This window comes from Plasmodium knowlesi (genome assembly GCF_000006355.2).
Source record: "Plasmodium knowlesi strain H genome assembly, chromosome: 8".
Taxonomy (NCBI): domain Eukaryota; phylum Apicomplexa; class Aconoidasida; order Haemosporida; family Plasmodiidae; genus Plasmodium; species Plasmodium knowlesi.
In genome coordinates, this window is record NC_011909.2 from 204,198 (window position 1) to 219,167 (window position 14,970).

The 14,970-nt window shown below is 39.7% G+C and overlaps 5 protein-coding genes across 5 annotated transcripts; 1 reads left to right on the top strand and 4 right to left on the bottom strand.

Moving 5' to 3' along the window:
- Positions 1-714: 714 nt before the first annotated feature.
- PKNH_0803800 (uncharacterized protein) lies at positions 715-3,945 on the top strand (the record flags this gene model as incomplete). Its single annotated transcript, XM_002258643.1, has 1 exon — positions 715-3,945. The coding sequence occupies one exon, from the start codon at positions 715-717 to the stop codon at positions 3,943-3,945; it is 3,231 nt and encodes a 1,076-aa protein (XP_002258679.1).
- A 214-nt stretch (positions 3,946-4,159) lies between these two features.
- PKNH_0803900 (conserved Plasmodium protein, unknown function) lies at positions 4,160-4,638 on the bottom strand (the record flags this gene model as incomplete). Its single annotated transcript, XM_039113965.1, has 3 exons — positions 4,160-4,208; positions 4,390-4,457; positions 4,570-4,638. The coding sequence occupies 3 exons, from the start codon at positions 4,636-4,638 to the stop codon at positions 4,160-4,162; spliced, it is 186 nt and encodes a 61-aa protein (XP_038969599.1).
- A 440-nt stretch (positions 4,639-5,078) lies between these two features.
- PKNH_0804000 (conserved Plasmodium protein, unknown function) lies at positions 5,079-6,456 on the bottom strand (the record flags this gene model as incomplete). The annotated part of the gene is made up of 2 exons (XM_039113966.1): positions 5,079-5,982; positions 6,428-6,456. The coding sequence occupies 2 exons, from the start codon at positions 6,454-6,456 to the stop codon at positions 5,079-5,081; spliced, it is 933 nt and encodes a 310-aa protein (XP_038969600.1).
- Positions 6,457-6,866: 410 nt separating this feature from the next.
- On the bottom strand, positions 6,867-7,791 carry PKNH_0804100 (conserved Plasmodium protein, unknown function; the record flags this gene model as incomplete). Its single annotated transcript, XM_039113967.1, has 2 exons — positions 6,867-7,600; positions 7,782-7,791. 2 exons carry the CDS (start codon positions 7,789-7,791, stop codon positions 6,867-6,869), a joined length of 744 nt encoding a protein of 247 aa, XP_038969601.1.
- A 1,902-nt stretch (positions 7,792-9,693) lies between these two features.
- Positions 9,694-14,244, bottom strand: PKNH_0804200 (regulator of nonsense transcripts 1, putative; the record flags this gene model as incomplete). Its single annotated transcript, XM_002258647.1, has 1 exon — positions 9,694-14,244. One exon carries the CDS (start codon positions 14,242-14,244, stop codon positions 9,694-9,696), a length of 4,551 nt encoding a protein of 1,516 aa, XP_002258683.1.
- Between the last annotated feature and the right edge of the window lie 726 nt (positions 14,245-14,970).

Genomic DNA, 14,970 nt, shown 5'->3' on the forward strand with positions numbered 1-14,970 from the left:
TCCTTTTTCCGATTATCCCCTCGGCTGCGCGGCATCATCAGCATCAGGGTGTTTCAAAGGGGCAATGTGGATCATTCTCCCTTGGGTAGTAAAACTACCAACGGGAGCACCTCCAGAAGTTTGCAACCCGCTAAATGCAATCTACGCGCGAACGGTAAGGGTTTTTTATTGCCCCCTTCCCCCACGAAACCGGTGAATTATATCGCTTTCTCCTCCGTTGGAAATATTTGCCCCATTCTGCCGACGCATATTTGCGAAGTGGGCAAAAAAAAAAAAAAAAAAAAAAAAAAAAAGGCTAAAAACCGGGATGCAAACGACCTGGTCATGTCGTGTTTCTGTTCCGTTTTGTTCGCATTTCGCGCGGCATTATGTTAAAAGGTCTTGTTATTTTTTTTCCTTCTCCACTTTTTGCTATTCCTTTGCTTATTTTTTTATTTATATATTTTTTTTCTGTTACTCCTTTTTGCCCGTTCTGCAAAATTTCTACAAGTCGTTCTGTAGTCATCGAGAGTCGTAACATTTCCCAGTAACCAACATCATGTGATCGAAATCACCACGGCAGAAACGCCCCCAAAGGTTAAACCTACCAGATGGTACTACATGCATACCACGTGGCGTTTCCAACAATAATAGGAAAACAGTCTCCTTCTTCTATTCCCTTGCATCGGTAACTGTATCCACGGAGCGCGCCTCCTTTTCCTGATTAACAAACAAATGGGGAAACGAAACCGGCGAGGGAAGAGGAAAATCACCTCGCTGAACGAGCTGTACGAACTGGAGTATGTAAAAAAGGAAAAAAAAAAAAAATTGAAACAACTCAGTTCGTTTAAAGTTAAAAAGAGTGAAGAACCAGGTGTAGATGAAAACAAAAAAGGAGATGAGAATGGAAAACAAATTAACCACTTGATACTTGAGGAATATAAAAAATTAAAGGAACTTGAAGAACCGACTCGAAAAAACGGAAAAGGAAAAGAAGATGGAGAAGAAAGGAAAAATAAATCAGCCCATACAACTTTTTTGCAAATTTTAAAAAAGAAGGAACAACAGGAAAGAGGAACCAATGGAGATACCAATAAGCACGTTAAGAAAAAACGTTTAGATGGGCGACCCACTTTAGCAGGTACTTCTGAAGGGATCACATCAAATGAAGAAGAAAACCGAGGAAACTCCCCAAACAAGGAGGACTCGAAAAAAGGCATCTCAAATCCTCAGAACAGAGAGTCCAAAATAAATGTTACAAAAAATGTAGACGACTTGTACATGTCTTTTCTAATAACAAGTGTAAAAAATCAGAGGAGACAACATATCGGAAGACAGAGCTCCTTCAAATGGGAGAGTCATCAATGTAAACACATAACAACTGAGGGAAGGAGACCAACGGATGAGTGCTCCTTGAAAAGGAACGAAGCACACAGCGAAGAAGCTTCGGAAGGAATTCAGCCACACCCCAATTACTGCTATACATATAAAGCTAAATGCATTTTCGAGAATTATGTGAACGAATCGTACAAGTTGCAAGAAAATAAAATGGACTACTTCTTCACCTTTTGCCAAAACGTGGACGAGAAATTTTTGCAAAAATTTTGCGCAAAAAAAGTAAGCAAAATGGGGAAAACGGATGGCGCCGAGCGAGCCAGGAAAAACGAAACTATCGAGGAGGCCTACGTTACGTCTAACCTCTTCCTGGAAACGAACATTTTTAGTGGCTCCAAAGGTGAGCGCCATACCGGGGAGCATACTAACGATCACACCGACAGTCAGACAGAGAACCACCACAACAATGACGCCGACAATAACACAGACAATCACGTCGATCCGGAGGGAGAACTCTTCCGCGATGTCCAAGTGAAACCGCATTTTTTCTCCAGCTATAGGGAGAAAAACCACGTATCGTATTACCTCCTGAATATCCTAGACACGATCCCAAAGTGCTTCTTACATAAGGATAACCCCTACAACGTGTACGAACCCATAGTCCAAGGGGCGCAGAATTACCTCTCCGCCTTTGAACCCCCCCTAGCGTATTTCAACAGGAACGTTTACAGATACCTGATGGAATACTACACCAATGACTTCAATCAATTGGGAGCTCAGGAAACTGGTGAAAATTATGATAATGAAGGAGACAACCATATCATCGAAGAATGTCCCTATGCCTCCCCCCTGGACGATGAAAAGACGAGCGGTCGACTAGAGAAAGACAAAGAAAAAAAGTTAAATGTTCTGCACCTCATGCATCACGATGAACTGAAAAGCTACTTCCACTACATCAACTCGTACGTAGATATCCTGTATTCAAACCAAAATATACTTAACAGCCATTTCATTAGACTCCTAAATACCATCCACGTGCTGACGCACTTAAAAAAAAAGAGGAAGAGAAAAAAGTATATAAAAAAAAAAATAGAAAAATTGGAAAAGAAACAACAAGTGGAAAAAGACAACGTGCAGTTGAAGGAAGATCTCTGTGATGAAAGTTTTGCAAGACCAAAAATTTTAATCCTCTGTGGATTCAGACACATTGCAAAAGAGTACACCGACTTAATCATGCACATGTTAACACCCACAGAGGTGAAAAATAAAAATAGATTTATTGACGAATATGATGTAACTTCTGAAGAGAAAAAAGGCATCAGAGACGTCTTCATAAAGAAAAGAAAACCTATTGATTATATTAATTTGTACAGAGGAAACAACGACGACTGTTTCAGACTAGGAATTAAGCTACTGGACGATGAGAAGAAAATACAATTGTACAGTCCATTTTATGAGAGCGACATTTTAATAACCTCGCCTCTTGGATTAGAAGTTATTATTAAGGAGAGCCATGGAGAGGCTGAGGAAAAAAACGGGGTGGAAAGTGATGACTCCTCGGACCAAGACGGATGGGGACACGAAGAAAAGGATACAACACAGAGAGGAAAAAGGAGCAGTCGAACCAAGCAAGGCAATCGGAATAAAAGAAAAAATGAAAAAAAAAAAAAAAAACTTTACGAATACGATTTTCTCTCTTCGATAGAAATTTTAATCATCGATCAAGCAGATATCATTTTAATGCAAAACATTTTAACGTTAAAAAATGTCCTAAATTTTGTGAACAAACCTTTGCTCAGATGGGGAAGTGCCAACATAAATCGAATCCCCAAGTATGTCATAAACGGGTACATGAAGAACTACAGACAAACCATAATCACCTCCAGCATTTTGGATACAACATTCATTTCCCTAATTCAGGCGGCCACTAATTACAGGGGATTCTTGAAACTGTTCATGAAGGGTGGAGACCAGGAGGGAGGGGGAAATAGGCACTTGGCCGATGAGAAACATGGGCGACAGATTGATGGCGGTAATGGAAAGATCCTCAACGTAGATGATTCAAATCACCTCTGCAAAACAATCTTGCTAAGTGTAAGAAACCACTTTCACACAAATCAATATTTCAGAAAAATTGAATGCCCGCATATTCTCCAAATAGAGGAAAACATCATAGAGTTTTTCGCCACAAATGTAATTGACATACTCACAAATATTAAGCAGCTCCTCATTTTTTTACCAACGTACATTGAATACCTTCGCATATACGAAATTTTAAAAAAAAAAGAAATTTCTTTTAAAGGGGTGAACGAATATACGAATGAAAAAAAAATTGGAAAAATTCAAAAGCTTTTTAAACTTGGAAGAATAAACATCCTACTGGTTACTGGTCGATTGTTTTTTTATGAGAGATGTACTTTTAGGGGGGCCAACCACGTCATTTTTTTTTCTCCCCCCAAATTTCCTTTTATGTACTATGAAATGATTAAAAATTTAGTCCCTTCCTCAAATTCCTCCTCCATTTGTTATTATACAAAATATCATACTTACGAGTTGGAACGTATCGTGGGGAAAAAACTGGCCATTCAATTGATGCAGGAGAAGCCTGGAAAAATTACTCTCTTTAAGTGAGCTTACGTTGGTGTATAATGGTGTGCAGATATATACAGAAAATAACGTGTGGTTAAAAAAAAAAAAAAAATTCATATAAACCCTGATGTACATCGGGGCTTCATCGATAATGCATCCGTCCCAGATGTTCATCTTTATTTCGCCATGAAGAAAGACCTCCATTTTCTTTTGGTGACTCTCCCCATTTTGGAAAACTCTGCAATGAAATCACGCTCTACATTTCTTTGATGATTTTCCAGTGAACATCCACATTTAGCTTTTTTCTGTGGTGAAAAAAAAGTGGTAAAAAATTTTTTCCACATAAATGTGTAATGCGTTGCTTTCCGCCTGGTGGTATTACTAGGTTATTTACTTTTGTTTTTGTGTGTGTTTCTTTCCCTGTTTGCTTTTTTTTATTTTTCGTGCTTTCCCCCTTTTTTTTTTTTGTCAACATTTTGCGCCTACCCCAAAATGCCCCATTTTACTAATTCTCCATAAGACTCAATTTCCAACTTTTCCAGTTTGTTCATCATCTAAAAGGTGAAAATTGTAAACACGTGTATAATTAAAGTAGCCAATTGTAGTATGAACAGAATAAAAAAAAAAAAAAAAAAAAAAAGAAATAGCCATTTAGACTGTACAAACCATTTCCGCTTTGGCTAGCTGGAGCTCATAATCCGACAATGTTGATTTTTTGCCTGAACGTTCATGCATTCTGCTAATTATAGGGTTTGTTCGTAGAAAAGGAAAAAAAGAAAATGCCTTCCTACAAAAATATGTAAACCGCTATATGTGCTTAATGGGGGATAAAAATGCTGATCACAATGGACTTGTAGTTGTCTTCTGCTCGTTTAGAAATTGTGCGGAAGTGCAACGAAAAATAAGAAGAAAAATGAGGCAAAGTTTAAATAAAAATGAGGATGCCTGGGAAGGAAGTGGAGAAGGGGACGAGACATAAACAACACTCAGATGACCACCTTAAAAAATTGACGTAATCGCTAAGAAAAAACATCAACAAGTAATTTTTGGACGCACGTGCTGTGCTCGTGGGTACGTAAAAATGGGAAAGCCAATGGAGCAACAACAAATTGAAGGACACCTTTCCCCCATTTTCACTGCTCATGACCGCACAGCTGCTGAGCTAAAATAAGAATTCAAAGCTCAAAAAGAGTAGACAGCTGCAGGGCATCCATTTCATGTTTGGTATCATTTCGCGCGTTAAACATTCTGATAAAATTAATATTTTTGTATAAGACACGATGGAAACTTCGTAAACTCTGTAAATTCACCTCTTTTATTAGCGTATTCACCAGTTTGTTGTTCCTTCTGCAGCTGTTAAAGTACTCTGAGAATAAATTATTCGTTACGCAGTCGTCATCGATTATGTTTTTTTCTTCCCCTTTTACTTCCTCCTTTTCTTCTCCCTCTTGGGCCACATCGAACCTGGCACGGTTATCATTTGAGGGTCCCTTCTTCAAATAGAACTCATTTAAGAAATTATTTAGTTCATCAATGAATTCCCTTTTGGAGTACATCTTATGTTTGTTTATGTACGAGTCTATCGTTACAATTTTTTTAACATAAGAGCTGACTTCCTTATCTCCTATGAACACACTGTGCTTTCCGGTATCATCTACATTTAGGCATATTCCGTTATTCTCACCCTTGCCTTCATTTTTCCATATGGACGGCTGTGAATTTCTATACGAGTGGTATATCAAAAGGGCATCATCAAACTTGTTGTTGTTTTTTTTCTTCTCCCCCTCCCTCCTTTTATCGTTATGACTTAACTTAATTGAAGAGTAGTTCTCCAGTACATACTGAGAAAAAAAGCATTGATCCCCCTCTAACGTTTTCAACACTACCAAACACAGATCAATGCACTTCTCAATATTCTTCTTGGACTTGTCCAACTTCCTTCTGCTATTCATTTTTGAATTTCTACTGTCATCCCTCCTTATGCCATCGTTCTCTTTAATTTTGTCCAAAGAGTAATACAAATTGAAGACAAAATTTTTTAGGAGGATCCGGACAAGGGATTTAACCCCCTTTTGGAATCTATTAAGGAGGGGATGAGGGAGGGGGGAATTGAATAAGGTAAGCCTTTGTTCTGGTTTATATATGTCCACGGGGAATGTCTATCTATTTACAGGCCAAGTCAAGAAGAAGCCTTCCATATGCATAAGTACGCACTACTAGATTATTCGCCCTCTCGCAAGAAAACACAAGCTTCAATTATCATGTCACCTCACCCCACTTCGCTCATTTATCATTCTAGGAGAGTTCAATTTTCAAAGCACAGACTCTAGTGACAAGAAAAAAAAATGCATAACCACTATTCTGTAATTACTTCACACACCTTTTGGGTTCCCCCTCCCTCCTCCCCCCAAGATAATGAGAACATCATCATTTGACATTTTCATTTCTACCATGACATGACTGCATGTGTTAGTGTGTGTGTGCCTAGGTGAACTTGTATGGGGGGTGGGGGTGATTTCCCTACCGTTTCGGAAGGATATCCCCATGTTCCATTTTCTTTACTCATTTCCCTTTCGCTCCCCCCGTGTGATCATTAAGATGGTTCAAATTGGACGACCGACGATTGGGCAGTACTACAGGGTGAGGGTACTATCAAATCTGCGTACCCGCTACTTACTGTGGGCAAGTGATTGCCTAAACATTGCTGTTGATTGCGAAGGGTACATTCGCTTGTCTAAATGGGAACAAATAAGCACAAAAGAAGAAGTTCAACGGAAAAAGGGTAAAATTTGTCCTGTTTGATAAATTCTCCCATTGCCAGGTTTTACATATGTATTAACTGTTTTTTTGAGAGGAGGTTCCTCATTTGGAAGATATACATGAACAGACTCGGTGTTGGTTACCTACATACATGTACACACACGCGTGAGAACAAAAGGAAAAAGAAAAAAAGAAAAGAACCTTCAATCACGAGACAGCTTTATGGAGGGTAAATTTTGGTAATAGTACGGTGTCAGGGGGATAAGGGTGTAGACATTTGAAGGAGAGTCCTTTGTGACGGCCTTATCTTCTACAATGTGAATATGCCTTGGCGAAATAGCACCTAGGTCGTTCTTACCATGTGTGCATTTGAAGGGAATTTTTTTCTTAAGAATGTCGTGCGTATGTTTAATGTATGTATAAGCCTTGGAGGTGTCACAACTGGTAATATATTGCAGGAAGTGGTCTCCTCCTACGCAGGACAATAATTTATTTCCTTCCCTTTTGCTCCTACTAGGACAATCAATACATCGTTTGACCAAAAATCCCTTTAATAATTTCCGCACGTACATTTTGCACGCTGTCTCAATTTTGAAAAGCCCATATATCTTTTTAAAGGCTATAAAAAATTTAACTCTCACTTTATTACGCTTAAAATGTGCATTCGTTTTAATCTCTCGATAAAATTCGTTAAGCGCTTTTGCAATGGGGGATTTATTTTCCCTTTGTATGATACATATCCCTTTGCAGACGCTTCGTTTTTTTTCATCTTCTATTTTGTTAATAATTTTTATTTTACGAAATGCATTTCGTAGCAAATTTTTTTCGCTTATTGTCTTGTTCAAGATTTCAAGTCCTCTTCCTGTTTTGAGGGTGCTCGTGACGAGGTCTTTCCCCTCCTCAAAGGTTAGGAACTGTTTCTTTAATTTCTCGCTAACTTTGGAAAATGGGTGGGGGAGAAGGCTGCTCTGACGGAATATTTGTACTCTTTCGGGTTGGCATATTGGTGGGGTCCCCTCTCTGAGCAGCTGCACACGCCAAAGTACACACAGCTCATGTACAAGTGTGTCCAACCCGTGTGGGACTCCCCCCAATTCGTTTCCTTATCTTATGCTTACTTTTAATCATGGAGGATTTTCCTATCCGTTTACAGTGAAAATGATACTAGCGCTCTGTATTTTTTATTTTTTTATTTTTTTTTGTCCCATTTTGAAGTCCCCAAAAATAGGCTTCAGCCTTACTCAGTGCCTTCCTTCAAAATGACACACATTTTAGCGGCTGGGAAAATTTTCCAACCACAGGCACACAATTTGTTGACCCTTAAGTAAATGTGGGAAGACAGCGAAGGTTACAAGTGGGTACTCAGTCGCAAAGTGGTAAAGTAGCAAAGTGGTAAAGTAGCAAGGTAGGAAAACAGGCAGCGTAATTTGATGAGGAGCTTCAACAATTTACAGATATAAAATGGAAAAAAAACAACATCAAAGGTATATCGCACATGCCGAGGTAATCTTGGTCCTTCACATTATCCTCTTTTATACAACGGATACATTTTTCACATGCTACCTATTGTGTACATTCATTTTTTTAATTTTTTTTTTTTTCCCCTCTTCATTTGGAGTTAACATTTTGCAGTTTTACCCTGCACGTGCATGCAACATCATTCGTTCCTATCGCACGCATCTCGTACAGTTGAATTGTTAACACGGAATTGTAATAAAGGACGAGCGATGTATGTGCTATAGGAAGGAGAACTTCCATCCAAGGAGGTAACTACAGATGCACTTTATCTTGTACATTACAGAAAGTGTGTGTGCAAAGCGTACATAAATATTGAAACACCGCTTCTCCACATGCACAGACAGCATGCTGGGGGGGGTAAAAAAAAAAAAAAATTTACGACACACATTAACGATGATGGTGATCTCCTTTGGTCAATGTTCCAACGGAAAATTACAAAAGGGGTGGAAGTGCCAAGGTTCATGATGTGTGCATACGGTGTAGGTTATCCACAAGTGTGTAATCCCTTCCTTGGTAGAGTTTGCGCGGTTAACACCTTCCACACAAACGTATGTATATATGTGCACTCGTTAGATGGGCAAAAGTAGCTGCAAAAAAGGATACATGTTGGTGGGCCTTTTTAAAAATACAAAGGCGTTCCTTGGCCGTAAAATTGTTCCAACTTTTTCAAGTAATGTTCCTCCACAGGTTGAGCACACCAAGAAATTATTTCGTAAAGGAGCTTCTTGATATTTCCTCTTGAATCTTCGTCCTCTAAATTTTTGTAAAATTATGTGTACCTTCACCTCGTGTGTAAGTCCCATAGTTCGGTACAAAATCCATGAGTACGTAGCTCCTCCGTTTGAAAGTTAAATCCGACGCCTGAAAGGGGGGGTCTTGCTTTACAGTTGGTCACCCCGAAATTTGCATCACCTCAATTTGGATTTTTCCTCTGTAAGATAATTACGCGGTTTTCGAAACATCAAAGATTCCAAAAGGGATTCAATGGACAGAGAATATATCACTCTTTCCATTTGTCTGCCTACTTTTTCCCCGCGGTTCCTTTTTTTTTTTTTTTTTGCGCAACTTGTTGGGATAAGTGTTCCAGCGACAGGGAGTTGCTTTTCCACTGTGGCTTCGCTTTGTCTGATTCGCTTTAAACCGATTTTGTACATGTGGGATATATTCCCCTCTTTCATACGGTTATATTAGACACATAAATAGGTGCGATTCGTCCGAGTTGGCATGCACCTAAACAAGTTCACTCATGTGTGTGGTTATTTTCTCGTTATGTCATCCTCCAACAATATGGTCTCCCCTTCTGTCCGGTTACGATTGTCATTCCCATGCTTCGATAGGCAGATCAGGGAAGAAGAGCGCGCATTCCTTCTTCATGAGAAAATGACGAAAATATAAATAAAAAAAAAAAAAAAAAACGTCCATCATATGGGCTTCCAAATTGTAGTCCCCCATCTGGCCTATAAAGAATACGTCTACCCTCACACAAACTGATTATTATGTGAAAATGTGTTTTCATACATTTCTATTTCGATATGCTCTTCGTTCTGTTGTATTGCCGAGGTTCTGTTTCACGTAACCATGGTGGCCGCCATTACTGCGCGGCTTACGCGGATTATGCGATGTATACGCGTTTTTCCCAGTGTGCGATCTGTATCCACCCTGTCCGTTGTGTAAACTGGAGGGATCTCTCTTACTTCCGTAGTAGAACGGGTAAGCAAACATATCAGACTTCCTCATGAAGCCGCCATCGTAGTTTTCTCTAAAATGGGAATTCGAAAAATGGCTAGCTACATGATTCTTTCGTTCCTCACTCAAACTGCCTCTATTGTAGCACATCAAATTTTGGTTAGCATATTTGTTCGTGCTAACTGAAATGGAAGACTCAGCCTCATAATTCGAGAAGTTATCACTTTGATAATTTTTATTTACAGAAGAATAGTCATTGAACTGGGAACCCTGACTTAAATTATTTATGTAGGATTTTCCCATCTGTTTGATTCCACCACCTTGCCTTTGATGCATGTAACTGAGGATGTCCTTGTTCAGCACCACCTCATCACTGCAGTAGCTAAGGTTTGACATATTCATGTGTATGAAAGAACTGCTACTTTGGGTCTTACAGTCATCACTACCAGCGTGGCTTCCTTCACTTCTACCTGTTTTACCACTTTTATCACTTCCAACGCTTCTGCTCCTGCTCCTGCTCCTGCTTCTTTCTGAGAACACGCCCCCACGGAAGGGTCTTTCGCTAGATAGGAAATAACTGAAGTTGATGTACCTCGAGGGCTGCTTTGTCGGGGTCGGGATATGAATGTTCATAGGCTTCAAATTCGATAAACAACCCTCGACAATTAGATCCTTCTTCTTAAACTGACTGAGGAGATTAATCCAGACGGAGTTCACATTCGTGATGGTCTCATTCGAGTTATGTAATTTTTTTATCATTACGTGATGCCTGGACAGCACCTTGGCATTACCACATATGATCAACCCATACTTGGCCCTCGTCAATGCTACGTTTAACCTCCTTGGGTCATTTAAAAAACCAATTCCTAATTTCTTGTTCGATCGAACACAAGAGAGAAGGATGAAATCCTTTTCCCTTCCTTGGAATGCATCCACAGATGCCACTTCTATCTCTGTGGAATGTTGGTAAGAAATGTTCTTCTGAAAAAGGGAAGTTATGTAAGCTCTCTGTCCCTCATACGGTGTTATCACCCCAATTTGGCTTGGCTTCAGCCCACAATTGATGAGAGTTCTGACAAGCTTCTCCATGTTGGACGCTTCTGCTCTGTTTAAGTAGCTCGTCCCGGAGGCCGACATTTCTTCCAACCCAGTGGAATTGTAAAAGAACATAGGGCATTTTGGATTCGGCCATGGGAAGTCCTTCAGAGGATATTCTCGTTCCTTCAATGTGATTCCGTTTTGGAGACAACCATCATAGAAAACGTACGATGGAAACTCACTTAAAGCAGGATGCATACGGTACTGAACCTCTAACCTGAAAGGGGTAATACCCAACATAACTAATCTTTCGAATAGACTCTTTCCCAACCCTGCATTTGCTGCCTTCTTACAAACTATTATGGGACCTAACTGACAGTGATCTCCAACTAGTACAATTTGTTTAGCTCCGGTAACAAGTGGTACTAGACATTCCGGTTCTGTTGATTGAGTTGCTTCATCAACTAACACTTGACTAAATCGAAAACGTTTCAATCGTTTGTCCATGGCACCAACACAGGTAGTACATATTACATCTGCCTCTACCAATATTTTATATTCTGCGAAAAAAATTAACTTTTTTAATCTCCTTTCATCCTTCTGTGATAATTCTCCTACTTCCTCCTTCAGTTCAAGTAATTTATTCAATTCCTCTCCAATATCTGATTTTATCAATTTCATCTGATTATGCAAGTACAAATAATCTGCAATGCTCGGTACGTATTCTCTACTTTTGGCACACAGTCGTACTACCTTTAGTCCAGTCTTGTGTATTCTTACTGACAGCTGATCCACAGCAACGTTACTAGGAGCAGTCACTAACACTTTTCCCATTTTCGTCTTGGACAAATGATACACCAAAGTAGCACAGGTTAATGTTTTCCCTGTACCTGGTGGTCCTTGAATTAGGGATAACGGTGATACTAAGCTTTTCTTTATAGCATCAATTTGTGAATGATTAAGTGCAGCTAAGTTGGGGGCGGAGTAATTTGCAATACGTGGAGTTCTCTTCCCATGGATCTGATTGGTCAATGCTGCCTTGTAATAATTTAATGAATCTTCTGATACTTCGTGGCCAAGCAGTTTATGATATAAGTACCCACTGAGTGAGTAGGAATTTTGTGCGAATTCATTTAACGCTAACTGCATTCTATCATATGCTGTACTTTTCCAAACGAACTCCACTGTGTACCCAGTCGTTATGTTATCTACCCATGGTCCATTAGCCGTATTGGAGGTTCTTAATTCTAAGGCTATTTCCTCCGTGTTGTGAATTCTAGAAATGTGTCCTTCGCAACTCCATATCGTTCCGTCAGGATAAGTATATGATAATTTTAATTCATCTCCTGCTACTAACCTTAGTTCACTTTCTTCCTTCACGTAAATGAAATGGGCATATCTTTTTTTATTCAATCCTATATCCCAACGCACTGTAACATTTGCTTGCTTCTGACCCTCCTTTATCGATTTGTCATAATCCGCCTCCAATTGAATTAATGGTGCGAAGATGGACTGATAATGGTATGCGTCTTTATACCTTAGTTCTACCTTAACAGGTTCATCATTCAATATCTCTCCATCTAACTCATCTATATATACATCTTTCTTATTTTTCCATAGCTCTTCTAACTTATTCACATTATATGATGTGGTTCTTTTTCCCTTTCTTTCTGCTTCTTCCGCGGTGGGGATATTTACTAGCCACTCTAGTAGACACCTGTCTTCTATCACTGGTTGCCATTTATTCAAATCCCAGTCCTTCATCTTTATAAGCTCCTTTAAATTGTTTCCTACACTTGCGCAATAACTACTTCCAGCCTCAGAGTCTTCCTCCTTCGGATTTACATCATGTTCCATTTTTTTCTCCTTTCCTTTTTGATTACTCTTCTTCGCCGTAAATACCCCATGGGAGTTTTTTCCCCCTTCGCTCCCCTTTTCCTGATCACTCATGTAACCAAAATCATCGCTGCTTATGTAGCCCTTGTTCTTCACCATATCCGTGTCTTCCTTCGTGCTAACAACATCATCTTCATCTGTGCCAATTAGCTCCTCTTCCGCGTTGAAATCATCATAAGGGAGAGCTTTTTTCTTTTCCCCTTTAATGTCTCTCCCCGTTGGGTTGTTCAGTTTAGCGGGGTTTTCCTTTCCATCTTTTTGCTTCTCCCCTGTTGAATTATCCGCGTTTTTTTTCACCTGCTCTTGTTCCAATTCACCACTCTTCTGACATTTCTCGCTCAGTGAAATGCACCTGGCTAAGCAAGGGTCTCTACATATAATGACAACGACTCCCTCCTCAGGAGTAGGTAGGAAACCTAGTAAAAACACATTTTTGCACCCACAGTTATAGCACTCCAAGATGGTTTCCCCCAGTAGGCTCTTCTTGTGTAGCTTAATTTCCTTATGCTTTGACCTCACCAGATGTGTGACGATGTGGCTACCACATGTACCATAGGATCCATTACAGAACCATCGACCACAGGTGTTGCACTGAACCACACTATCCACAGAATCCATTTCACAGTAACGACATCTAAAATATTTGGGTTCTTCTTTATTTCCTTTACTCACGCTTGTCATGTCAACACTATAACTGTAACTGTCGCAGTTACTATTCGAGTACTGACTGCAATCCCTTGGGTACTTCCTCCTACCATTGTAATCTTCGTAGATTTTTTCTTTATCCTCTTCGTAGTCTTCTTTCGATACACTAGCATACCTGTTGGACGTGTGGTCCCCACAGTTGCTTCTCTCCTGGGGAAAGTGCACATTGTCGCCATTGCTACTGTGTGCATTATTGAAACCCATGTTCTTTCCATCCATCTGTTGATTTTTTTTTTTTTTTGTTTTGTATTCTATGTTATTCCACTGGTCATCCTTGTCGTAACTAGAAATGCGCTCGTCCGCCAAACTTTCATCCTCAAGTTCGATCTCAGCACCGATATCGTGATAATCATCATCTACATATGCATATCTGTGTTCCAAATCAAGAATTCTCCTCCCAATCAAGCGATCTTCTTCCTCTGTGTGCACTTCATCCATCCTCTTCTCATGCGAAGTCTTGCCTGTCTGTAATATTTCTTTGCTATTTTTTCCAATTGATCTACTTTTCTTACTTCCTTCTTTATACATGGTTGTGGTGTCTACGGAGAAATTATCCGTGCTTTCTTCGCACTCTCCTTCATCTTCCCCGTTTTCTTCATTTTTCACATCCCTCTCGAAAAACTCTTCCCCGATCCTTTTCCCATTTTTTTTTTTCTCCTTCTCCTTTAAGGTACAGAAATTGTAGAAGTCATCAAAATCGTCCACATCTATTTGGTTGTAGTCGAATGAGCTGTCCATGGTTGGAGCTTGTGGCGATGGTGTCCTTTTGGACAGCGCCAAGTGGGAATCCTTCACCAGTTATGAATGTCAGGAGAGGGAGCGAAAAAACTCGTAGCAGCTACATATGTGACTTCATGCACAAATATTATTCTCTTTCTGCTGGACCTAGTGCTCACTCAGTACTATATGAGGTATGCCTACGTAAGAGCAGGAAAATACGTAGTTGTTCTACGTATGCACACACAAAAATTAGTACTTCACAATAGTGCGTTTTTACCCCACTTGCACTTTTCTCTCCTTATAGGACCGATAGAAGGAGGACATGACTACAGGGTACTACTTCCTTGGAAAATGTGGAGTAAAGAACATTCCGGTGCACACCCCTACACATTACATGCCCACACTTCTGCGATCTTCAACTTTTGGATACCTTTCCCCCAAAGAAGGGTTACAAGGGAAAAAAAAAAAAGAAAAGAAGCAAATTAGCTAATTTTATATAAAAAATAAGGAAATTTTGTTTCTCTCTCAAACGCCACTGTACAAAGCTGAACAAAGCTGTACAGGGAGGAACTTGGTAATGACATACACTAGGAATACGTGGCTTGCGGTTTCACCGCAACCTAATTTCGTGTATTAAAATGGGGGGGACAAAAATACTTTCTTGATTTGCACAAAAAGGGCCCAATAGTTTCCCAATACATATACTTCCTACTTAAGTATATGCGCAGAAGGCATATACACATA